Raw genomic sequence first — 25,939 nt, 5'->3', positions numbered from 1 at the left:
TTACTTCGATCCTGATCTGACTGATTCGATCAAGAGACGAATTTAAATCGATGGCGAGGATTGTTAAAGGAGATTTGAACAAAGGCATGGGTTATTCGAATTATTACTTCGAACACGTTGGGAGAAAGTAAGAGTAGAGAGAAGAAGTGTATAAAATCTAGGGGAAATTAAATTTACTTCGTATTCGATAGGATAAAGATCGCAACGGTACGCGAGTCTTGAAGGAATATTTAATCCTTCATCCGGCTGTTGATCCACGAACGATACCTTCGAAATTCGAATTATATATTTCTCTGCGCCTAGGGGAAAATTTCCGTTTCGATTTTTTTCCCCGAGAACACGGTCGACGATGCTGGAAAAAGTATTTTCTTAAGGTTGATTCGATTTTTCGAGGAGAACGAAGAGAGAGAGGAAAGAAGAAAAGGCGGGTTGCTATACGAAGGGAGCGAAATTGTTCATTTTTTTTCTCTTCTCGCTTTCGTAAAATTCGTTCTGTGGAAGAATCTGAGAATTTCGCGGGAAACAATGCTTTGAGCGGCGAAACAATGCTCCTCGTTTTGTGTCCAAACTATCTCTCGAAGGAAACTAATTCGACCGTGGGGATAAAAGTAAGTGAAAGAAAAAGGAGGCTACGAGATTATTGTAACTAACAGGAAAGGAGAGTTTGAAAACTTTCGGATAAGAGTTATTCTTCTTTCTTTCGACTCTGCGGATGTCCGTAAATTTAGGGATATTTTAAATTTCCTCTATTTTCGAATTATCTTTACGCTTATGTATAGAATCGTGCTGAAACTTGAGTTCCAAAATCGTTTCTTGATTAAGTTAAAAGTGAACGAATTAACCAACAGCAAGATTTCATTCTAAGCAGATTCATTTAACTCGTCTACCTAGGGAATTTGATGAGAATAATAGGGATTCCGATATGCGTGCAAGTTAATTTTTCTAAATTTCAATCTGATAGATTCTTTTACTTTTTTCCATTAACTTTTTTTTGACAATTCATGGTTAAATCCACGTTCAATCACATAATTTAGGGAAATTTCTAGGGAACTGTTGAATAGCGTTTCCTCGATGTTAAAGACAAACAAATTAACCAGATTCCATTCCAACTATTGCAGATTTGTTTAACAAGTCAATTTGATGAGAATAATAGGAATTCCGATATTTTTATAAATTTTTTTTACTATTTTTTTTGCACCAATTCCTTCTCGACAATTGATATCTACAATTTATTATAAAATATAAATTTATTATTTAATCGTAATTTAGGGAAATTTCTAGGGAACTGTTCGGTAACGTTCCCTCGATGTTAAAGACAAACAAATTAACCAGATTCCATTCCAACTATTGCAGAAGATTTGTTTAACAAGTAAAGATTGTCACTCACTCTAGGGGATTTGATGAGAATAACAAGGATTCCGATATTTTTGCAAATTTCTTTTACTTTTTTCCAAATTAATTCCCTTTCGACAATCAATTAATCTCTACGATTTTATAACCGTAACTTGGGGAAATTTCTAGGGAATTTTGCGAATTTCAGAAACGACTCCGTCCCGAATTTTTCCTTCCCGTTTTTTTCCATGAAACTCGTCGAAACTCAACGCCGCCTCCTTCCATACATACGGAGCCTGTGTATCCGGTTTTCGGACTAATAATTTTGCGGCCAACTTCCTGCCCGTGATTGCCCAGGAAACTGGTAATGCGCGCGCGTCCCACGTAAACACGTAGAGGCTAGAGATTCGAATCGAACATCGTTTTCCAACGCTTTCCAGCGATGATTGCTTCTCGCGGGGAGCGGGTGGGGGGGGGGAGGAAGAGAAGGAGGAGGATCTTTCCTTTCTCTCTCGGCGTGAGAAGGAGAAACGTGTGACGGAGGAACGGAAGGAAGGAAGGAAATAGTTAATGGATCGAAATAAGAAGTTGAGTATTAATTGCACCTAATTGATTTGGGTGTTGGGTGTCTGAAGATGGATTCTCCTTTCGAGAATTTTCTAAGGGAGGAGGAAAGATTTTCCTGCAATTCTAAAATTACGCAAGGGATCGATAATTGATTTGATATGATATATAGAAACTTGGTGATTCCAAAATTACCTCGTCGCGCAAAGGAAATCGATAAACTGATAAATTATATTTTCAACCGCGTCCGAATTCAGCCGCGAATATTTAGCAAATATATATATATCTGTCGCGAATGTGAAAGTTAAGATGATTCGAGATTTAACGAAACTTGTACGAAAATAATCGAGAGAATAATTTTTCTTTTTTTCTTTTCGAGTCAAGTTATAATCACTTTGAAGAATATCGGCAATTTTTCGCCGTTTCGAGTCATTTCGTCACGATCAATTAATCAAGTTGATTTCTCGAAAGTTGATTTTCCCGCCATTTTTTTCACGCACGACCGAAAATCCTCTCTGATATCTATCCGCCCCAAGAACCGGATCTTCTTGCCGGGAATTATTTAACAATTCGATCGGGATGGCGTATTCGAAAATAGAACTCTTCTGCAGTTCGTTCGCATCGTCTCGAAATACCTCTTCCAAGCGAAAAACCATATTCGAAATATCGATGCGATGAAATCGTTAGAAGAAATTGTTAAAAGCGTCTTCCCCCTATTTTCTCTATCATTGGTAATAATAAATAACCAGATTTCCAAGTGTCTTGAACATGTACAATTTTTGATACAATTTTCGCTTTGTTGAATAGAGAGTCACCTTTTTGCTTGGAAATTTTTCACCGAGACTCATTTTTAAATCTCATATACACTTGACTTGAATCTATATTTTATTTTGCAATTAGATATAAAAAGCCGCCATATTATTCAATCTTATATTTAATTATTCGATAAATGATTGATAAAAAATTATTTTAATCTATAATTACAAATAATCCTTTTTCTTTTCTAAATTTTTAAAAAATTTCATTCCTTCCCAATCGAAATATATATATATAACATCTCTCTCGAAATTTAATCCAAACTCTCCACACTCGAGTATTAATCGATCAATTAAATCAATCGAGTAAGAAAGAATGAGATTCTCTCTCAAAAAAAAAAAAAATTAATTCCAATTCTTTTCCCTTCCCCTCTCTCCTCCCAAAAAAAGAAAAAATTCTCGCCGGAATTCGAATTAATAAAGCGGGAGGGGAAAAGAGTTTATCGGGATAGGCGCGAATATCGGGAGGAGGAGGGGGGAGGAGACAGCTGGAAAGCTCCGGGTAAATATCCAGAGTGGTTACGGTTAGCTGCACCTACGGTCGGTCGATACTCTAAACGGGGATAGAGATATACCCCCCTTTTTATTTAAAGCCGGGGAGAGACGGGGACGAGATAGGGCGGAGAGGGGATAGGGAAAAGGGGAGGGGCGGGGGAGCGACTGGAGGTGGAGGTTTCGCGCGAGAAGAAGGTGCATCGAGCGTGGAACGAGCCGAGGAGAACAGTTCACGCGTGCGAGAATATTCGAGCAGGGAGAGAGCGAGAGAGGTGGAGGGGAGGGCTTTCGATCTTTCGACCATGGAAAAGCTGGGATTCAATGGTGAACGGTTGAAAAAGATGGATCGAAATATATAGGGGATTGGAAATTGGTTACGTGTAATTTTTAGGAAAGATTTATCGTACAATAATTTTCCTTATTATAACAACATATATATATATATATATATATATATATATATATATATATATATATGTTGTTATAATAAGGAAAATTATTGTTCGTAGTTTTGTGTTTCTTGAACAATTAAAAAGAGCGAACGATAACAATATATAGGACGATTAAATACGTTGATCGTTGATTCTAAGTTTCATTCTCGAATCGAGAGTAAATAAAAATATAAAGTCTCGCTTGTAATTTCAGACAGATCTTCCTTTTCGTTACTTTCGATTATTATATCCAGCCTTATTGAACAGTTTTAAAGATCCTCATACAATAACGCGATTAAGTAAACGCGTTGAAATAGAGATATTTATTCGTCTCGACTCGAATTTAATTTAATATATCGAGTTTAAGCCAGTTCTCTTAATCTTATCCTGTCGCATTGGCTCGCATACGAATTGGAAATTTATTGTAATTTTAAAAGATCTATCGTTTCTAATAGCAAGTGGAATGGAAAGATTTTTCTTCTCCTATTATTATTCCTATCTATATACCGATTTTCAACATGGTCCTATATCGAACAAATGTCTTAAATTTTAATAAAAATTGTTAGATTATTCGAAGAAACAATTTCTCTTTTTTTTCAGCAAATTAAATTTTCCTCGAACGAATGATCGATTAACGATTTATATCGACCTAATTTGAAAATCTAAAAAAAAGAAAAAAGAAAGAAAAAAGACTAAAGAAAGATCTCTAACAAGATTAATAACCATGCTCCATCCACACCGTATGCGAGATATGGCGGATAAATGGCTCTCTCTCCCCCCTCCTCAAGATCTTCCCAAGTTTCTCGATAGATAAGAAACGGTGGTCGTTGAGAGGGTGGCCGCCTGTTTGCCCTGCACGCGTGACAGAAGTGGGCCGTTAACAAAGAGCGGAAGAAGAAGGGGAGGGGGAAGAGAGAGAAGAAGGAGGAGGAGTGGAAACAGAGGATGGCACTTGGCCGGTGAGAAGAGAAATGAAAGCCCCGGTTTGCATAAAACCTCCATTTACTTCGTTGGATTTGTCGTGGCTGTGCCGCGACGTGACAAATTTTCGATTGTGTGTGCACGCCTCCATTTTCGGCGTCTCTATCCCCCCCTCCCTCCGCCGAGAGGACACTCGCGTTCCTCTCTCTGCGATCCCTCTGTGAAACGGAAAGGAGAGTTGAGAAAGAAGAGAGAGGGAGATACTTTGCTTTTGGCCGAAAGAGTTATCGATTATCCCCCCTCTTTTTCATTCTAAATTTCTAAAAATCGGTGATACGATTCGATGTATAAAGGGAGAATTCCAAATATCCTACGAATAATATGGACAAATTCGAAAAATTGGAGAAAAGAGAGATCGAAGAAATGCGAATTCGCAAGAAGGATGTGAATTTTGGGAATGTTTTGTTGAAAGGGAGAGTGGAGGGATCTAATTTAATTTAAAAAAATTCGTTATAAAAGGAATCGACACGAGGTGACGAATTTTGTTGAACGAGATAGGACGAAGGATATATATTTAACGAAGAAACGTTATAAATTTTTAATCGATGTCCAATCTCTGTTTCGATAAAACGTAAGAAGATGTAAAAAAAAAAAGGATGCTGGAAAGGATAATTGGGTCGCTTTAAGAAGGGGGTAACCGGGATAAAAAAAGAGTCGATCGAGGCTATTTCCTTCTCCTTCTACCCGAACGCGAAATATTCGTCTGGAAAGTCTGGCGTCACGGGGAGGAAGGAGGAGGAGGAGGAGGAGGGAGAGGGGTTAAAGTGCACCCGTTTATGATGCCAGCCTTCCGCCGCCGGCAGACTGCGATCGACCTCGATGGAACTTGTACTTGAACTTTTCTTACCGTTAAATTACTCCTCCTTCTCCTCCTTTTTCCCCTCCCCCTCCGACTCCACTCGTCGCGCTTGATCTTATTATACAAGAAAACTCCAACTCCCGCGAAAGTGAATAATTCTTTGAACAAGTACGTCGAATCATATGGTCGTTCAAATTTTCACTAGAAAATCACTAGATAGATAAATTCGATTGATTGACATATTCGCATTTTCTCTCCATATAATCATGTATAAATGAAAAAAAGGAGGAAAGGAATTACAGTATAATAATCAGAAAGCGAATAATTCTTTAATATCGTCATTCGAATTTCCACTAGAAAGATAACCTTTAAACGATTCAACGCTTTTACATATTTTTCCATCTTTGCGCATTTTTCCCCACATAATAAATAAAACAAGGGAGAAAAAGAATTGTACGGTGTAATTAGAAATAACGGTGAAACGATGGAAACACTTTCTTGAAACTCTATCTTGTACTTGATTTTATTAAGAAAACTTTCGCGAAAGTGAATAATTCTTTAATGAAACATACGTAGTATATCGTCGTTCAAATTTTCACTAGAAAATCACCAGATAGATAAACTTCGATCGATTGATTTTAAATACCTTTCTATATATTTTTCTCCACATAATCGTGTATAAATAAGGATGGAAAGAAATAACAATACAGTAATTAGAAAACGAATAATTCTTTGATATCATTCATCAAATTTCCACTAGAAAGTCACTAGATAGATAAACATTCAACGCGTTTACATATTCGCATTTTTCCCACGCATAATCGCGTACAAATAAAATAAAAGGGGAGGAGGAAAAAGAAATTGTACGGTGTAATTAGAAATAACGATGAAAGTATTGAAACCCTTTCTTTCTTTCTTATACTTGATTTTACTAAGAAAACTTTCGCGAAAGTGAATAATTCTTTAAACATAACGGATATCATCGTTCAAATTTTCACTAGAAAATTACCAGACAGATAAACTTCGATTGATTTTAAGTATCTTTTTATATGTCTTTCTCCACACAATCGTGTATAAATAAGGAGGAAATGAATTACAGCACATAATTCTTTGATATCATCATTCATCAAATTTCCACTAAAAAGTCACTAGATAGACAAACATTCAACGCATTTACATATTCGCATTTTTCCCACGCGTAATCGCGTACAAATAAAATAAGAGGGGAGGAGGAGAAAGGAATTGTACGGTGTAATTAGAAATAATAGCGGTACGGAACGATTAAAATGCGCTCGAGTCGGCGCTCAAAGTCCCAGTTAGGAAACAAGGCGGAAAGCCAAGAGGCGAGACAATTTAGAAGGGAAGGTGGAAACAATCGCTGAAACGGGCGCCAACTCGAATCGACGACGATCCTCCCATCTGTGCTGTGGTAAGGAGGTAAGAAGGAGAAGAAGGGGAAGTGGCGGAGTGCTCTCGAATTTTTAAAGGCTTTAGGGAACCACGGCCCGGCGGCTTGTTAGAGTTCCGTGAAATTAAGTCCGCTCAACGAGTACGAGTTAGAGGGAATTTAACGAGCTCTTTCTCTTTCTCTCTCTCTCTCTCTCTCTCTCTCTGCTCGAAGCTCGACCCAGGCAGAGAATTTTCCCGCGCTTTTCTCCGCTTTTCCCTGCAAAAGGAGAAATAGATCACCGTTCTGAACAGCGATTTGATTAAATTTCGAAAGGAAAAAAAAAGAAGAGAAAAGAAAAGTAGAGTAGATTTAAGAAGAATCGTTGACATGTTGTCTCGCGATAAGGAGAGCCGAGTTTGAGAGGAGGAGGAGGAGGAGTGAAATTCTCGAGGGACGGAGAGAGGGCGTTCTTGGAGAATCTTGGAGAAGGATGGAAATGAAAATTTCGGAGGGGGGGGGGTAGAATCGCTCTAAGATGGAAATACAAACGAAAGTCGAAATCGTTGAAACTTTGTTATGCACGAGGTGGAAGACTCGAGACTCGAGGGGTTGAGAAGAATGGAAATTTGAGAAAAAAAAAATTGCAGGAAGATTTAAAAATTCTGAAACTCTAAATAAATGGAGGTTAGAATTTGAGATTGGAATTTATTGGAAAATGAATAAATCTCTCCACGATAAATTCTATTGATCGCGAGGAGTAGGAAGAAAAAGAAGAAGAATTTTTCGCTGGAAGAAGAGTGGATAAAGTTTTTAGATAAAAATCTGTTTGGAATTTTTTCCTTGGGGAAGGGGAGGGGGTTCGACTTCTTGGTCGATTTATTAATACTTTTATCGTCTTCCTCCTCCTCCTCCTGTCGCGATCAGAATTCAGAGAGATTAAGGGGGGGGGGGGAAGAGAGGCTTCTTGGGAAACTTGCTACGAAAGTTCTTCGTCTCTCTCTCTCTCTCCCCCCTCCCTCCTCACTTCGCTTGACACTCGACGTTCGTAGAAAAAGTTCTCGTTGAAAAAGTTCGAATGTATCGTGTTTCCTCCTTTCTTTCTTTCGACCGCCTATCGCGTAAGGATAGCACGTAACGTTTTTCAATTAATTTGTCGAACTTTTTTCCAGTTCTTCTCAGTTTTACTTCTTCTGGACGCGTAAATTTCGCCCTTCCATTCCTATCTATCCGAAACTCGGGTGGTGCTTGGATGTAGACAGTTATCGAATACACAAAAAATTTTGAAATTTTGAAACGGAACTTAATATTTTTCTTCGTTTTACGGAAAAATCTCTCGTACCTTTTCTTTTTTTTTTAACTTTTCTAATTTCTCGATTTTCGCACGGTTTAACCACGTTTTATCATTTCATAGAATTTTACAATACGAGCTCTTAACTGAATTTCGGGGAAAAAAGACGCAATTTTCTTAAATTTCGCGAATTATCCGAGCAGAAAGAGGGATTATTGATAATCACGTATACAATTTTACAATATTGCCAATCTTTCAATAATTCTTTTAAATCTCGTAAAAAAAAAATAAAATATAATATAAAGAAGAAGGATCGATCAAACCTCATCTCCCCAACCATCTTCTTGTCTAACTACTAACTTCCTACTCTCCTCAGGCTGGGCTGATCCCCGAGCAAGGGGGGACACACCGACGACGTACTCTTCTCCCTGCGGAGCGGGAAAAGAAGAGGGGAAGAGGGGAGATGACGCTCGACGCGGGAAGAGGAAGCACGAAGGACGGACGGACGACCCTCGAGGGAAACGAGTTGGCTGACACCGTCAGATAACTTTCGATCTTCCCCTCCTCGCTCCCTCTCTCCCCTTCCCCTACCCTTTCTCCAAAAAAAAGAAAGATCAAGAGAGAGAGCGGACAGCCAGAGCCTTCGAAACAAACTCCCCCCTCCTCCTCTCGAAGAACAAGACCCAGATCCTCTCCTCCAAGTCCACAGACAGAGAGAGAGAGAAAGGAGTCTAGTGAGATGAAGTACAGACGGATGGATGGATAAATAGACGGAGAGAAGAGGAGAGAAAGATGAGCCAGCGGCCCCTCGCCCGGATGCTGGTGCTGCTTGTGTCCCTTCACCGGCTCTCCATATACGGGGGCAGCCATTGGAGGCCGGGTAGGAGCGAGTCGGTGGTGATTCCGGGGGACATTGTGCTGGGCGGTCTGTTCCCCGTGCACGAGAAGGGGGGCGCCTCGTGCGGGCCGAACGTGTACAACCGGGGGGTGCAGCGGCTCGAGGCGATGCTGTTCGCCGTCGACCAGATAAACAGGGACGAGGGGATATTACCAGGGATCACTATAGGGGTGCACATTTTGGACACGTGCGGCCGGGACACGTACGCCCTTAACCAGAGCCTGCACTTCGTGAGGGCGTCGTTGTCGAACCTGGACATGAGCGTGCTCGAGTGCGCGGACAGGTCGGCGCCGAGGGTCAAGAAGACGGCGAGCGCCGGCCCAATATTCGGCGTGATAGGGGGGTCTTACAGCTCCGTGTCGTTGCAGGTTGCAAATCTGCTCAGACTGTTCCATATCCCTCAGATCTCGCCCGCCTCCACGGCCAAGGCGCTCAGCGACAAGACCAGGTGACTCTCTCTCTTTCTTCTCGGAAGGTGGCGGAGTTTGGCGGTTGAAATGGATTTCTCAGATTTTTTGGACCTTGGCGTTGGAATGGTTGACGTACCGAATGGTTAGATTCGATTTTCGACGAGTACTTTTTCGAGTTTTGGGTAAAATGAGATTTGTTGCAGCGAGGGTCGGTTCGTTATCGATATAATTTCTATCCGGTGAGAAATTGAGGGGATAAAAATTTTTCGATAATTTAATTTTGAATTTGAGAATGTTTTTTAGTTTCGATAATAAATTTTTATCACGATTTTTAAATTGCAATATTCTTAATCAAATACGTTCCTACGAAGAGATGGGCGAAAGTTATTCGAAGCATCGAACTACAATTAATAATAAAAAAAGAAAAATAAAATTCATCGAAGAATCTTTTCTTCTTTGAAAGAATTCTATTTCTCGCCAAATACATCCAAAACTTTTACGAAAAGCAGAAAAAAAAATTAAAGATAAAGTTATTCAAAGTATATACACAGATAGAATTAATAATAATAAAAGAAAGGAAACGAGAAGGAGAAATATAATCTTTAAAATCGTTGGACGATCGTCAGGTTCGACTATTTCGCGAGGACGGTTCCACCGGACACGTTCCAATCGATCGCGTTGGTCGACGTGGTGAAGAGCGCCAACTGGTCCTACGTCTCGACCGTGTACTCGGAGGGCAGTTACGGCGAATACGGGATCGAGGTGTTCACGCGGGAGGCGACCGAGCGCAACGTGTGCATAGCCGCCGCTGTCAAAGTGCCGAGCGCGGCCGACGATCGCATGTTCGACGACATAATCCAAAGATTGAGCAAGAAGGCGAACGCGCGGGCCGTGGTGCTGTTCACGCGTGCCGAGGACGCGAGAGGGATCCTCGAGGCTGCGAGGAGGTCGAACCTGAGCCAGCCATTCCAATGGCTGGCCAGCGACGGTTGGGGCAGGCAGATCAAGCTCGTCGAGGGCCTCGAGGAGGAGGCCGAGGGCGCCATCACGGTCGAGCTCCAATCCGAGAATATTCCCGGCTTCGACGACTACATGGCCTCCCTGACCCCCGACACCAATCGCCGAAACCCGTGGTTCAGCGAGTATTGGGAGGAGGTGTTCGACTGCCTCCTCAAAAAGGAACGGAAAGGACCAATCCAAACGACCCTCAACGCCACAACGCTCTTCTGCCCCCCCAACCTCAGACTAACCTCCGAAAGGGGTTACGAGCAAGAGTCCAAGGTCCAATTCGTGGTCGACGCGGTGTACGCCTTCGCGCTGGCCCTCCACAACCTCCAGAGGGACGTGTGCTCGAAACTCGAGGGCCTCTGCCCCTCCATGGCCAACTACGACCGTGGCGTCTTCTACAGGAATTACCTCCTCAACGTCTCCTTCACAGGTAAGAATTTTGTATGTGTGTGCGCATGCGTGTGTGCGTGTGCATATGTAATGCAGTGTAATGTAGCGTAGTGTAATTTAGTATAATATAGTATAGTATAGTATAGTATAGTATAGTACAGTAATAATAATAATATAGTGTAGTGTAATGTAGTGTAGTGTAGCATAGCGGAGTATAGCGCAGTGTAGTGTAGTGTAGAGCAGTGTAGTGTAGTGTAGTGTAGCGCAGTGTAGTGTAGTGTAGTGTAGTGTAGTGTAGTGTAGTGTAGTGTAGTGTAGTGTAGTGTAGTGTAGTGTAGTGTAGTGTAGTGTAGCGCAGTGTAGTGTAGTGTAGTGTAGTGTAGTGTAGTGTAGTGTAGTGTAGTGTAGTGTAGTGTAGTGTAGTGTAGTGTAGTGTAGCACAGTGTGGTGTAGTGTGGTCTAGTGTAGTGTAGTATAGTGTAGTGCAGTGTAGTGTAGCGTAACGTAGCGCAGTGTAGCGCAGTGTAGTGTAATATAATATAATATAATATAGTGTAGTATAGTGTAGTGTAGTATAGCGTAGTGTAGTGTAGCGTAGTGTAGCATAGCATAGTGTAGTGCAGTATAATGTAATTTAGTATAATATAATATAGTGTAGTGTAGTGTAGTGTAGTGTAGTGTAGCGTAACATAACGTAGTGTAGTGTAATGATGTAATATAACGTAGTATAGTGTACTGTAACGTAGCATAACGTAGTGTAGTGTAATATAATGTAGTATAGTGTAGTATAATGTAATATATTGTAGTGTAATGTAATGTAGCGTAATGGGTGCGTGCGTGGAGGAACAATGGAGAGCGGGAGGAATTCGAATATTCGGATATTTGTCCTTTGATCCTCCCCTCCTCGAGCAATAAACGCGGGCGCGATTCGCGGCGCATACGCACGCTTTTGTACGAGGCGAGAGCGAGGGGATAATATCGAACGACAAAAAGAAAGAAAAAAAAAAAAAAAGGTGCACCGAAGGTGCAAGGAAGGCATTGACATTGGAGAGGGGGGAGGGGAGGCGTGAGAGAATCCGATATGAAATTTCACGGGCCACCTGCATAGCTTAACTGCTCGTGGCTGCTCTTTGAGAACGAGGGATAATTCGTGGGAAGGGAGTCGATGCTGTTTTCATCTCTCGGTATTTCGCGCTTGATTGAGTTTTACTTTGGGCGGAGGGAAAGGGAGGGGGAGGAGGGGGTGATATTAGAATTTGCGATTCTAGAGGCTCGTGGCCTCTTCTTTCGATGCATGCATACGCGAGCGAAATATCAACGTGCCGAGTTTTCGAGTCTCGAGAAACGAGATGGAACGACGTAAATGTGAAATAATAAATAATCGTTGTCGATTTCGATATTCGAGAAATGAAAAATGAAAAACGTTGATTCTTGCGCGCGGTATTTTATAAAAAAAAAAAAATATTAAACAAAACAATGGATGTTCGCAAACTTGTATCAAATATGGGGAAGTAATTGTGGAAGAAAATAATTGTTTCGATTTTTTGAACAACTCTCCATCGGGGAAATTGTTTTCAAGCGTATCAAGCTGAAAAAAAAAGTTACTATCCTCAAATATCCCCGTTGATTTTCATCAAAAATCATTTATCAAAAAAATCAAAGAAAGTACATGAGAATTCAGACTACTCACGCTTATCATATAACATATAGAATATAATACAGTCGTCGATTGATTATTACGTTAATCTTTTTAAATTTCACTTTAGTACCAAAAAAAAAAAGAAAAAAAGTCTTAAACTTTACTTTAATTTACTCAAAGATAAATAAATTATCAGCTTTGTTTTTTGTTAAAACAAAAATTCCACACTTTCGATTCGTACACATTAATCACCGCGAATACCCGCACCGTGACAAATTGTATCGCTTAGGGCCCCCGCCCCCTAATCACGTGAACAGCATGAAAGTTCGTTTCGCGGAGACCGAGCCATTTCAAGCATTTCCCCCGAGGTCGATGCATTCCCGAATCGAGCAGATGGGAATCCATCCGAACGCTGGAACGAATTCTCAGCGTGACCGAGGGGGGGAGGGAGAGAGAGGGAGGGAGGGAAGGGCGCAATTTTTGGCGCTGGATCGCAGTTCACGAGGCCGCGAGATTTTTTTTTCTTTCTTTCTTTCTTTCTTTCTTTTAGAAAGAGAGAGATAAAAGATAAAAAATCCGGGGAGGAGGGAAAGGGTTGAAGAGAGGAGAGGAGAAGGGATGTCCGAGAGAGGTTGACAGTTGGATGATAGACAGGTAGAGAGAAAGGGGGAGAGGGAGAAAGGTGGGGGTGGTGGTAGTATCACAGGGAGATCGTGCTGTATCGATCCTAAATGTGCAGTCCAAGGCCATTGTTTTTTTTTCTTCCTTTTTTTTTTCTTTTTTCCCCTCCCGTTTATCAGACGCGAATGCGTGACGAATACGTTAGATGGGGCAAGAGAGAAATAATGCATTCATCTTCTCTCTTCCCCCTCCCTTTTTTCACTTTCTCTCGTCCTTCGTGAAAAAACGATGTACGTTCATACATCCGGAATATATATATAATTTTTTTCTTTTCAATATACGACGAAGTAACGCGTTTCCCTGTTTCTTCCCTTCATCGTTTACGATGAAGCGACAAAAGTTTGCAGCAATCGTAGTTTCTTCTCTATTCTTCGCGGGATCGCTTCGAAGCTTCACTTCTTCGATTTTTCAAAAGAAGGATGCGCGAAAATTATTCTCCCCCTTTTTTTAATCGATGCATAACAACAACACCTTCCATCCCCTTCCCTTTCTCCACTTACGCGCCACCGTGGATAAAATGCATGGATTACATACGCGGCCCGATATCTCGAATCGAATCGGTGACGGCCGCGTTATCGATTCGACCCGTGTGTGGCTCGCTGCGATTTCTACAAAATTCGAACAGCGCGAGAAATAAAGATATCGAAAGATTTCTTCCTTACCGACCCAACCGCAGATCGCGAAATAAAAGAAACGAAATTTTTTATTTTTCTTCCTCCTCTCGGAAAGAAGGAAGCTCGTTTATTTCAAGATTTTATCGAAATCTCTTTTCGTTTTTTCGTTCCTAATTGGCGATAATTATTAAGCTTGATATTATTTTACACGTGCATAATTATCGTATATCGTGATGTTTTATTTTTCCATCATGGATCGAACGAGAAGTTTCTTGAACAAAATTACGCGAAAGATTCTCAACTTTCGTTTTTCTCGTCGATGAAACGAGAAACTTGCAAACTTTTTACGTTTTTTACACTAATTTTCTAATTCGCATAAACAAACAAAAATTTTATCCTCGACAATGAAACGAAGATCATTTTACATTCGTTTCGTGTTTCTTTTTTATACGATCAAATAAACACCCATAAAAACTCGTCGTAAAAATCGTATCTGCAAAGTTTCGTTCGCGTATACACGAAAAGACTAACGAAAATATCCCGACAATCTTCCTTCGTTTCTCCGTCGCGTAATTGTATCATGAAATTAAAGAAGAATTAAAAGATTCTGCATCGAATGTGCATAACTGCGTAAAAAACGGGACGACGAATGAACGAGGTGAAAAAATATCCGTCACGCTCTCACCTAATCTGATACAATCAACTCCGCTAATGAAGCAATGCATTAGGTGGCTGATTGCCTCCATTCTGCACATGGTAAAAACTGTATACAACAACGCTGTATATTTCTTTAATTCGCTTGGAAAATTTTCGATATCTTTCGAGGATGGAAAAATTTTTAATTTTCTTTTTTTTTTTTTTTCTATTTGCAGAATATTAGATAATTTCTCGATTTCGATCTCAAATCGATCGTTAACGAAGCTGTTGATCGAGATAAAATTTTTCTCCTTCCTTTCTCGTGTAACGTAATAAAAAAAAAAATCGAGGATGGACGAATCGTGTTGAAAACTCGAGAGAATATAATTTCAATCGGTTATCGAGTTGTCCAATATAAGGGCAGACGCGTAGCAGCCGATAATTAAAAAAAAAATAAAACTGTGTTAAATCTCTAACGAAACGATTTTTCCATGCAACGAAATGGAAGATGATGAGATACTCTCCTGTATATATATATATATATATATATCGATCTTGGCCTTGAACCGATGCTTTCTGGAGAGATCCTCCCAGTCGTAGAACAACTTAACTGTCAACGATAAACAATTCTGAAGAGGGAATTCACAGCCTGAACCTCTTTCTATACAAGAGCATCGATCATCTTCCCTTTAGACGATCAACTCGAGACAAATCCAGCTATCCTATGAAACAATTATACTCAGGGAGTAGACAAGCTTGACAATAGTGGCGAGGATCCTAGTGTATTGCAACCAGTGATAGGGAAAATTTAACCAAGTCCAAGTTACGTGTAAACTTAAACTCCCTAAATAAGCTCCCTAATGCTTCGATAATTTAAAATCGTAATAACAAAAATTAGAAATAATTGCAGTGACAAAACAGTTGAAGTTAGGTTAGGTTATACGAAAAACGGATCAATATATATATATAAAACAACTAATGAAGTAAATATTATTCGAGCATTTTAACAAGTAATTTCTTAAATTGACTTTATTTGTTCAAACTGGACTTGTAATCTCTTCTCCCCATTTTTTCGAAATACGAATGTTCGAAATTGTTTCAGACACGGCGGGAAGCGAGGTGAAGTTCGACGAGCACGGAGACGGATTGGCACGATACGAGATTCTCAACTTCCGGAAATCGGAGCATAACGGCACCAACGGTTATCAGTATCAGGCAAGTGAGAACACACGTTCTTTTTTTCATTATTCGAAACTTTCTTTTTTTTTACGTTTTTTTTTTCCCCTCTCAGCCGAGCAAAAATCCAGGCGAAAGTTTCTGGTTCATGCTCGTTCGAATATAGAGAAGAATCTTTCTATTATTATTGGGTTTAAACGAGGAAAGAGGAGAGAGAATTATAGTTGGAGGAAGTTTGGGGCCGGTGTGAAGAACTGCTATAAATTGTAATAATCCCGTTGGCTCTCCGTTAGGGAATTGCAGTTAGCACGATTGAATTTCATCTTCTATTTTTAACCTGCTTTATCGTATTCCTTCGGGATTATTAAACCGCTTTACGATTAATTTCCTCTTCCACTTAGAGGTTAGATTCTTTTTTTCTTCCTCTTCAAAAGAAGAATTTTTTCAATCACACTTTCGAGTAAGTGAGTAAATTTCCTTCCATCTCCCCGAGGTTGAGATGAAATTCTTCGTTTTCGAATCGTTTAAAATTAAAATCTCTCCACTCATTTTTTAGAGAAAAATTCATTTTTAATCCCATACAAAAATTCTCTTCTTTTGATATACAATATTTTTAAAAAATTGTAAATTTGAAACGAAATTTTCCCTGATTCTCTTGCATCTAAAATTAACGACTTGTTTTTTCGATAAAAATCGTAAATCGTCAGACTCGTGTTTCGAACGATAAAGCAGCGGGTATAAATTGCAACGCGACCTTCCCCCTTCCACCAACATGGACGCTTACTTATCTAGGATGAAATATAACTCTCTCTTTCTCTTTCTCTCTCTCACGTTGAATCGTCAAGATGCGCGAGTTTTATTCGGTGATGGAGAAAATTTAATAGTTCAAAACGTAACACAATAATAATTGCGAATAATACTGTCAAACAATCAACGACCAAAATTAGACAAATCAATTATAACAGCTACGAATAATGTTATAAAAGTAACTTTATTTTTAACTAGTTATTGGACTTTTCAATGTCCAATTTTAACATCAGTGCAGAGTTTCGCATAGGGGAAAAAAGAAAAAGAGGTGTATCTAACGATAACGGATCCAACAAAAAGTTCAATATATATATATTCTTTTTTAGGTTAAAACAAAAAATAATTTAAAAATACAAAGACAACTTTATTTTTAACTAGTTACTTTTTAACTGGTGCCCAACTTTGGTACCAATGCGGATTACTCGTATAGGGGAAAAAAGAAAAAGAGATATACACGACGTTTGTGCGTATATCTCTGATTATCGAAGTGTGATATATCTAAACGAGAAGAGATACAACGGAGGAAATATTTTCTGAAAAAAAAATAATAACGAAAAAAAGAAACGGTATATCGTACATACATTCTTTTTTTAGGTTGGAAAAAATTTCTTCCCCGGGGGAATGAATTCTTTTCCGAATTTTGTACTATTTCGGTAGAGCAGAGTTACAACAGAGTGCTCAGAATTGAAATCGCGGTATCTCGTTTCGAGCGTCCACTCGACTGCCCCGTCCAATAGACTTCAACCCGAAATTTCAACGTCGATCAACGCTCGTCCTCGAAACAAGCTATGCCATCCTCTGTTTCCCGAAAATTCTACAATTTCCACCATGATCGATGTGAAACGTGATCCGTGACACGGATTTTTCGAATTCTCAAATTTTACCGAATTCGAAGATAAAATTATTGAAAATTAAGACGAGATAAAATATTTAGGAGAGAGAGAGAGAGAAAGAGAAAGAAAGAGATATTCTTTCAAATTGAATGAAACATCACAACAAGGAATCCATTGTTTAAAAATTAAGATACAAGAGAAATGAACAAAGAATCGTGGATCAAAACTATTTAAAAATTCATTGCTTCTTGATTCTTGAATTAATAATTACGATAAAATTAAATCATTCGTGAGAAAGAAATCCAAAAAAATCTTCATTCTGTATAATTAAAAATCCTATTAAAGATCGTTCGTTTCGACTTCCTAAATAAAAAAAAAAAAAATCATTCGTTCAAACAAAGATTCAAAAATTTCCCTTGAATTAAAACCGCTACAAAATTAAAGATTTCGTTTCGTTGACTTCGATTCCCACATTAAATAAAAAAAAAAGATCGACGACCTACGAAACCTTCGATCAAAAATCTTTGACATCTTCGAAAAAAAAAATCGTCATACACGCGAAAATCGATACATAATCGTGCGTACACGTATTTTTCAGGTGGTGGGCAAATGGTTCAACTCGCTGGACATCCGCACCGAGGAGCTGGTCTGGGCACGGGGTACCAAGGACATACCGATCTCCGCGTGCTCCCTACCCTGCGAGCCAGGTATGATAAAGAAGCAACAGGGTGACACTTGTTGCTGGGTGTGCGACCAGTGCGAGGAGTACGAGTACGTGCACGACGAGTACACCTGCATGGACTGCGGGCCTGGCAAGTGGCCGCACGAGGACAAGAGGGGTTGCTACCAGCTGGCGATCAATCACATCAGGTGGAACAGCGCGTTCGCGATCGCCCCTGCTGTGATCTCGTGCCTGGGTATCGTGGCAACTATGGCGGTCGCGTGCCTCCTGTTCCACCACAGGGACACTCCTGTAGTGAGGGCGTCCGGCCGCGAACTGACCATCATCCTGCTGGCGGGGGTACTCGTCTGCTATTTGAACACGTTCCTCCTCTTGGCCACGCCCACCACCGTCACCTGCATACTGCAGAGGTTCGGTGTCGGAGTGAGCTTCAGCGCGGTGTACGGGGCGCTGTTGACCAAGACGAACAGAATCGCGAGGATCTTCGACTCGGCGTCGAGGACCGCGGTCAGGCCCAGGTACATCAGTCCCGCGTCCCAGGTGTGCATCGCGGCAGCTCTCATCGCGTTACAGGTGAGTATGTGTACGGTGAGTCGGGCTTTCCAATTATCCATGGTATAATGGCATCTCGTATCTGTATGGGTGTATGGGGATTTGGAAAAATAGGAAAATTTCTGATCGAGCGATTTCATGGAATTTGGAATGGGTTAGAAAATTTATGGTTCAATTATTTGGGATTTAAAGTTAACTTCCTTCGCTTTTTCTCCTCTCAAAAAAAGAAAAAAATTGTAATTTCAGATCGTGCTGACGCTGGTGTGGATGATCATCGAGCCACCGGGCACGAGATTCTTCTATCCGGATCGTAAGCAGGTGATCCTCAAGTGCAACATCCAGGACATGAGCTTCCTTTTCTCCCAGTTGTACAACGCGTTGCTGATCCTGATCTCGACCGTGTACGCGGTGAAGACGCGGAAAATACCGGAGAACTTCAACGAGAGCAAGTTCATCGGCTTCACCATGTACACAACTTGCATCATATGGCTGGCATTCGTCCCGATCTACTTTGGAACCGGGAACGCGCACGAGACACAGATCACCACCCTTTGCGTTGCCATCAGCCTGAGCGCGACCGTCACACTCGTTTGCCTTTATTCCCCCAAGATATACATCATCCTCTTCCAACCGGACAAAAATATCCGGAGGAAGGTCACCATGGGAGATAAGTCGAAAAAACAGGGAAGCAGCGCCGGCACCTCTTCCATCACCAAATGTGAGTTTAGTTAAAAAATTGACAACCATATATATATATTTCTTCTATCACCAAATGTATAATTAAATGTAAAGAGTATAGTTAAATATTGTGGTTGAAAAACGAGGAATCATGTATGTATAAATGAATACATTTGTTCCTTTAGTACATGTAATAGTATAGTTAAATATTGTGGTTGAAAAACGAGGAACCAAAATGTATTCGTTTAAAAGAATAATTCGAAAGATGATTGATTTATATATACATATATATATATACATTGAAAAATTCGTTTGACTGGTGGAAAACGATTAAATCTCTTTTCATGATAAATTATCGATCGATGAAAATGGGAGGGAAGGATGATTTATCTACTGCGAGATATACGTGTATTCCAATATAAAATATCGTCTCTGAGTCTGCAGAGATCAGTGGCCAAGATAAGCAAACGGTCGCAAACGGTGGACGTATTGATTGCGCATTATACGTGTTACATGCATTACTACTCGCACGCATAAATTCAGTTCCCTAAACGAAAATTTTTTAAAACAATTATCCCAAACATAAAACGAAAGGGGAAACCTCGGTGATGAATCATCAAATTGCCAAGATTGAGATTCTATTTAAAAAAAAAAAACGATCCCATAAAACGAAACGCGAAATACAATATAGCATAGATGTTCCATTTTTAGAAAATGGAACAAGGTGTAGGCTAATAATAATCCGAATCCGACTCGACTCGCAAAATTACGAAGAGAATGACCGAAAACACCGATGGTGGCGAACGCCTCGGCACGCCGCCAACATCTTGTAACACTGCCTCTCCTCGCTCAACGACCGTTATCTTCTCGTACTTTCTTCGTGAGGATCGAGTTCGCAACTCGCGTAACCTGATCCCTAAGGTCGAGCCATATAAATAGAAGATTGTTATTCGCCGATTCGAGCGTGGGACACGAAAGTTTTGAAATTTGAAGTTTTAAATTTAAGAATTCAATGACGGATGATCGTTGGAAGGAAAGGTGGAAATTAAGAAATCCAGAGATGGACAGAGAAATTTTTCTCGATGATTCCACACTTTATTCGGATGAGAAAGGTAATCTCCCCTCTTCTTTGAACAATCGCTAATTTCTTTTTTACTTCGCTCGATGTCGTTTCTCTCGAGTCTGAAATAATGCTTAACACGATATCGGTGGATTCTCCATCCAATTTCCATATGGAAATCGATTCCTCCATTACCATTGTCCCTTACACGTAATTACATGGGTTAGTTACACGGACGTGCAAGGATTACTGTTCACGCTGCGCTAAATTATTAATTCTCGGATCTGCCACGTCTCTCTTCCCCTCTCCCTCTTCACTCCCTCTCTCCTCCTCTCTCGAAATATCCTCACGAGAAAAAGGGAGCGGAGTCTCTGCTGATGAGCTGGTCATCTTTCGAATCGTCTTCGAAAAATTATATTCTTTCTTGATTGATTTATAAGGTCCAGAGGGAGAAGCTCGAATAATCAAGAACTAATAAGAATACTTTTACACAGAATTTATAATTTCTTTCTTGCTGTAGCCTGAAACGCTACTTTACTTCATTTTTTTCAAAGATTCGTTTGACGCTTTGTTTTAAATAATATTCCTCAATCCCTTGGTGTTCCTCGTACATTAAAGGGAAGTCATTTCGCCGCAGTTACTCGCACCATTACTCCACAGCGAGAGTGCAATTTACGTGTGGAATTTCGCGAGAATCGTTAGTCGTCGCTGGTTGCCAACTCCCCTCCTCCTTTCCTCCGTTTCCCTCCCGATATTACGAGATATTAAATTTTCAAAGGCGGCCGTTTTCGAAAATTTCGAAACGATAGATTCTCTAAATGGGAGAGAGAAAGAGAGAGAGATGACTCGTCTAAAATCAAGGCTTCTCCTCGCCAGGATCGATCAGCCGGAATGTATTATTAACTGCGTACTAATTATCCGCTCGTTACTGGATAGGAGGAGTCGAAACACGGTTAATATCGCGTATAAGGTAGGGAAATATCGTCTCGATCGAACCTCTTAACGCTAATTACGATCGACATTTTTCTCTCTCGAGGGAGAACTTGGTCTCGCACCATCTACTGGTATCAAAACGATCGACATCGAATAACAATGTTTCCTGTCACTTTCTTTTTTTCCTTTTTTTTTTTTTTTAACTTCGAACAATCGATACGTCACGCCGCTCTTATCACACGTCCGATACGCGATCGGTAATTTTAGAATTTTTCCATCCTCGTCAATCATCCATTCCTTTATCTATTTTTCCCTCTCGTACGTTTCCGTTTCGATCGAACAATTTAATAATACGAACGGTTGTTCCTCGATCGAATCTGTTTCGTTCGAAGAAAAAAACTTCTAACAGGATGAAACCAACGCCGGTTTTAAAAAACGGGAAGATTCCACTTCTCTCGAGTCCCTTTTAAATACCCAATTTTAATTTATCAGGGAAGAGATTTTTTCTTCTTTCGTTTAGTTTCGAACGAAGGAAGCTTCCTCCCCTCCACCCCTGGCCAAATATCAATTCCAATTAAACCGGCTTAACTTCGATGATCATCAGAGAGGAACGATATGGCCGGCCAGCCGCCAGCCGTTTGCTCTTTCCAACTCTCCGCGGAGTTAAGTTTCGAACTAATAGTGGAAATTTTCATTTCCCGGTGTTGTTTCCGTGCAAGTTTAAAGCCGCTTTCCCGCGCGGATTGCGTCTACACGCAAAATACGCCACCAACTTTTCCCCAATTACATCGCCGTTTCTCCCACACGACGATCCTTCTTTGTCTCCTGTGATGGCACAGGATTTGCGAGAAAAGAGAGAAAAAGCGATACGAATGAAACAGCCGTATTTCCAGTCTTTGAACAATCAAGAATGGGAAGAGATCGTACTTTCCTATCATAAATGACACTCTCTAAAACCACTGTTAAAACCTTCCTTTCGTCGCCTTTTAGAAATGTGCATCAGCCAAGTGTGCATAATCGTTGGATGTGCATACGTGTCGCGAATTAAGTGGCGGAACTAATTGACACGTTCAAAGTTTTAAAAAATTTTAATAGGGATTGAAATTGAAGACTTAACGAATCCATATTCGAAGAGTTTTCCTCTTCATAATGTTTCAGCGTTGCGAATAAATGAAAAGTACGTGAAAATAAAATTGAAGATCGCGGCTCGATTCGAACATTTTTCACGTATTTTGCTCTATTTATTCTATTAATCTATCTGTATGGATGTAAAATTAAATAAATTTCAGACACGGGATGCGAGCTGACCAGCGAGAGCATGCCGCTTCAAAGCGCGCTCACGGCGGCGGTGCAGACGTCGGTAGGAGTGACAGAGATCTCCTTGGCATCGAACGCATCGAGCAAAACTAATAACGAGCAAGTGGCGCAGCTGTAGAGAAGCTATAATTCGTACGGGAGAGGGGGACGTCCTGGCGCTCGGCCAACTCCTCTCCTCCCCTCTGGACTTCCTTCGAACGAAGGAGCACAGTGAATAGTGCGAATCCGTGTTAATAAAAAGAGGGACAGCAATGGCGAGTTTAGAGAAACGTGTTGCGCGGCAAAAAGGAGCGAAACTGGTAAAAATCTGTGGAGACGAGGCTTAACGAGGCCACTTGCGATTTTTCCTTCTCTGTCCGCGCCGCTTGTTCCTACGATATACGCTGGTTCCTCTATGTGGGGTAAGCTCAACTTCCTTCCATCGGTAGAATCGCGTCTTTCGATTCGACGAATAAAAGAAGAAGAGAGATAAAAAAAGATAAACACACGCAATGTGTATATACACTTATAGATTTCTCTCCCGTTTTATTGCGTATCGCGCAGGTGATGTGCGACTAAAAGTGGTGCGTGGACTTCTTAAATTAAGCGAACTATTTAAATAAAAAAATCCGCGTTGCCTATTATTCAAATTACACGACACTGGATCGTATCTCTGTCGTCGTAAACTGTCGTCTTCGCTCGTTCATTATATATCGAGATCACTCGATCGTAATTGAGATCGCTGTTGTTATTGTTACTGTTACGTTACAAACGGTTATCCTCGTGAATAATATATGAACGTAAACACGGATATTTATATATACGCCTATGTTATTAGGTACCGTCGTAACACGAATGTAACCTGGTGGCACGAGTTTGAACTTATACATATATACCTCTGTGCATAAGTGTGTGTGTAGATACTTGCCGGTTTTAACGAACGACCGACGTACGATGTAAATTATTATTATTACTATTATTATTATTACTATTACTATTATGAAACGATGCTCGTTTGAAATTTTATATTTTATTAAATGCGTCTAATAATATCTGATATCTGGTATTCCGTTGAATAATTTAATTAATTAAATGCTTCGAATTGTTAACTCGTCAGAATATCAAGACTAATAATTAAAAATAATTATGGAAAAAATTTTGAATATTCTTCGTGCCATATTCAATATTATGTTATTGTATTTTTTGATGCAAGTTATAATTAAACGGGTATCCATATGTTTATGGACGAGAGAATACGTATCGTACGTATCAAACGAATCGTAAATTGATAACGGACGTAGGGATAAAGATAATGTAAATCCATGAGAAAAATTCGACTCGTTGTTCGAGCTAATCTGTGACCGGCAAATGTACTTTACGATGTTTGTATCGTTTATTGGTTTAACGAGCCGACTAATTGGCACGATTAAACCAGCGTGTTCACCCGCGTGTCAATGATTAAACTCGATTACGATTAATAATGACGCGACGAATGGAGTTTTCTCTTTCGGTATTTAGTTCGAAACTGCGCTAAATCGTTGGAATGCATGCACGGTGTGCGTTCGCGCGTAAGGGATAAGCTCGTGCCAGAAATTATTCTGTCGGAAATGGTTCGCTCGCGCATATGTAATTAGCTTGTTTCGAGTGATCGACGTTCATTGTGCACTTCTCCCACGTAGATCGTTGACGAACTATATATATATATTTATATATATATATATAAAGAAAAAAAAAGAAAAAGAAGAAAAATATTTACATTCCGCGACATGTATATATATTATATACATATTATATTAAAAATAGGATATTCATCACACACGTACTTATACATATACACAGAGTTATTATCGCTGCGCGAGATCTCATGTGTTCCTTCCTCGGGACGCGTAATAATTGCGTGAATTTGTTAATTTTATTCGCGATGCTCTGTCGATATTCAAGTTGCATCTTACAACTCGAAAGAAGTCGTTATAATCGGGGACCGAAATTAAATTTTCATTCGAATTATATACACTTCTTCGATATTTTTTAATCGTCTCGGGATTGTGAAATGGAATCGAAATCGTTTTCTATTATGAGATGGATCGTTATTATTCCCTTAGATGTATATTATCACGATATCTGTAACGAGTTGAGCGTTTATAAAGGTTTATTTATGTTGTTTCTAACAATCGGTAAAGTGGTCGTTCGGATCGCGAATAACGGAATTACCAACAGTCAATAAAAAAGGATCGTAAAAGAAGTGCAATTCGATAGTTCGCCGTGCGAAACTTTAGAACAATAACTGGAGCACAGGAAGAATGTACGGGAAGAGGGAGTCAGAGGGAAGTGACAATGACAGGGGAAAAATGAATGGCGGAAAATTTTGAAACTAGGCCGACTACGTGACGGCGTAAATTCAATATACTCACACGCACACACGTATACACACTTCTTTCATGAACAGTAGACAATAAATAAATCGCTTTAAGGCGAACCTTTAACCTGGCTCGACCAATATCAGAATTTACACTCGATTAAAACAACATCTTGATTTCGTTGTATATAAGGTGGTTAGCGAAAGAACACGAAAGAGTGTGATTTAAAACGATCGTGCGCGACCTTGAAAATTATAATTCGCTTAAACTGCAAAGATTGGACTGTAGTTAAGAAAAATCGAGATATAAAAAAATTAACTTGTTACACGAACTATTCATATTTGAAATTGTAATCTTCGATAATTATAACACGCGAATGATTCAAATGTACTTGTTACGAAATGCAAAATTCGTTATCAAAAGAAGAAGAGCATTAATATGATGGGCAATTATACTTTGACGTGAAACCGAAGCATCGTACAAAAAGATAACTTTGTATCTTTTATTATAAGATCGAGCATTGAAATAGATTTGCCCCGTCAAATGGAATCAATGGCGTTTTATTATATCACTCTACCTAAAAAATAATTCCTCTCCTTCATTCCAATTACTATAAATAAAAAAATAAGTTGATCAAATTTAATTAGATAACTTAAAAGTTTAATATCATTTTTTAATATCATTTTTCAACAGAAATTTAATTTAATTAAATAAATTATCCATCTTGATTTCGACATTTGCATTGTATTTGATAAATTTCTTTATCATAATCCGCGTCAAAAAAAAAACATGATATTACATTCACTATGCACTTAATCCCCAATTTAAATTTATACTTTCTCGTTCTATTAGTAATAATGATAGTCATTTACTTTAAAAGTGAAAATATAATATACATATATATATATTACGTGCATATGCATATTATATCTGTAATTAACTTACGTTAGCTATTCCAGAATAATTGATATAATATATTACATAAGATAGAGGGATAAATCATGTATATATAATATATTCGAAATCTCTGAATTATCACTTCAAGATCAATATATATTGATATATTTGATAAAATAATTTTAATTCCACTTTAATATAATCAGAAAATTCATATGGGCACGTAAATCCGATGACGTAAGCGTCATATTCACTACAGTGACTTATGGGACTGTAACCTGATTTTAGTGACAGATA

At 39.6% G+C, this 25,939-nt stretch overlaps 2 protein-coding genes across 5 annotated transcripts in view; one reads left to right on the top strand and one right to left on the bottom strand.

Annotated features, from left to right (window-relative positions):
- Positions 1-25,294, top strand: part of LOC107995814 (metabotropic glutamate receptor) — a 28,375-nt gene extending 3,081 nt beyond the window's left edge. The window contains exons 1-6 of one of the 4 annotated variants that reach the window (XM_017053501.3): positions 8,835-9,441; positions 10,030-10,841; positions 15,474-15,586; positions 17,786-18,442; positions 18,668-19,139; positions 22,382-25,294. In XM_017053501.3, the coding sequence (XP_016908990.1) occupies positions 8,888-9,441; positions 10,030-10,841; positions 15,474-15,586; positions 17,786-18,442; positions 18,668-19,139; positions 22,382-22,527 (2,754 nt within the window). In that variant the 5' untranslated portion in view covers positions 8,835-8,887 and the 3' untranslated portion in view covers positions 22,528-25,294. Of the gene's footprint in view, positions 1-3,674; positions 5,586-5,676; positions 6,855-8,471; positions 9,442-10,029; positions 10,842-15,473; positions 16,103-17,785; positions 18,443-18,667; positions 19,140-22,381 lie in introns of those variants that run through there. The other 3 variants (XM_062082109.1, XM_062082108.1, XM_062082107.1) reach the window with 3 other exon arrangements.
- Positions 1-25,939, bottom strand: part of LOC107995816 (cysteine protease atg4da) — a 43,098-nt gene that overhangs the window by 14,526 nt on the left and 2,633 nt on the right. The gene's annotated exons all lie outside the window — the stretch shown is intronic.

This window comes from Apis cerana, linkage group LG11, assembly GCF_029169275.1.
Source record: "Apis cerana isolate GH-2021 linkage group LG11, AcerK_1.0, whole genome shotgun sequence".
Lineage (NCBI taxonomy): Eukaryota > Metazoa > Arthropoda > Insecta > Hymenoptera > Apidae > Apis > Apis cerana.
This window is presented reverse-complemented; position numbering and strand designations above follow the sequence as displayed.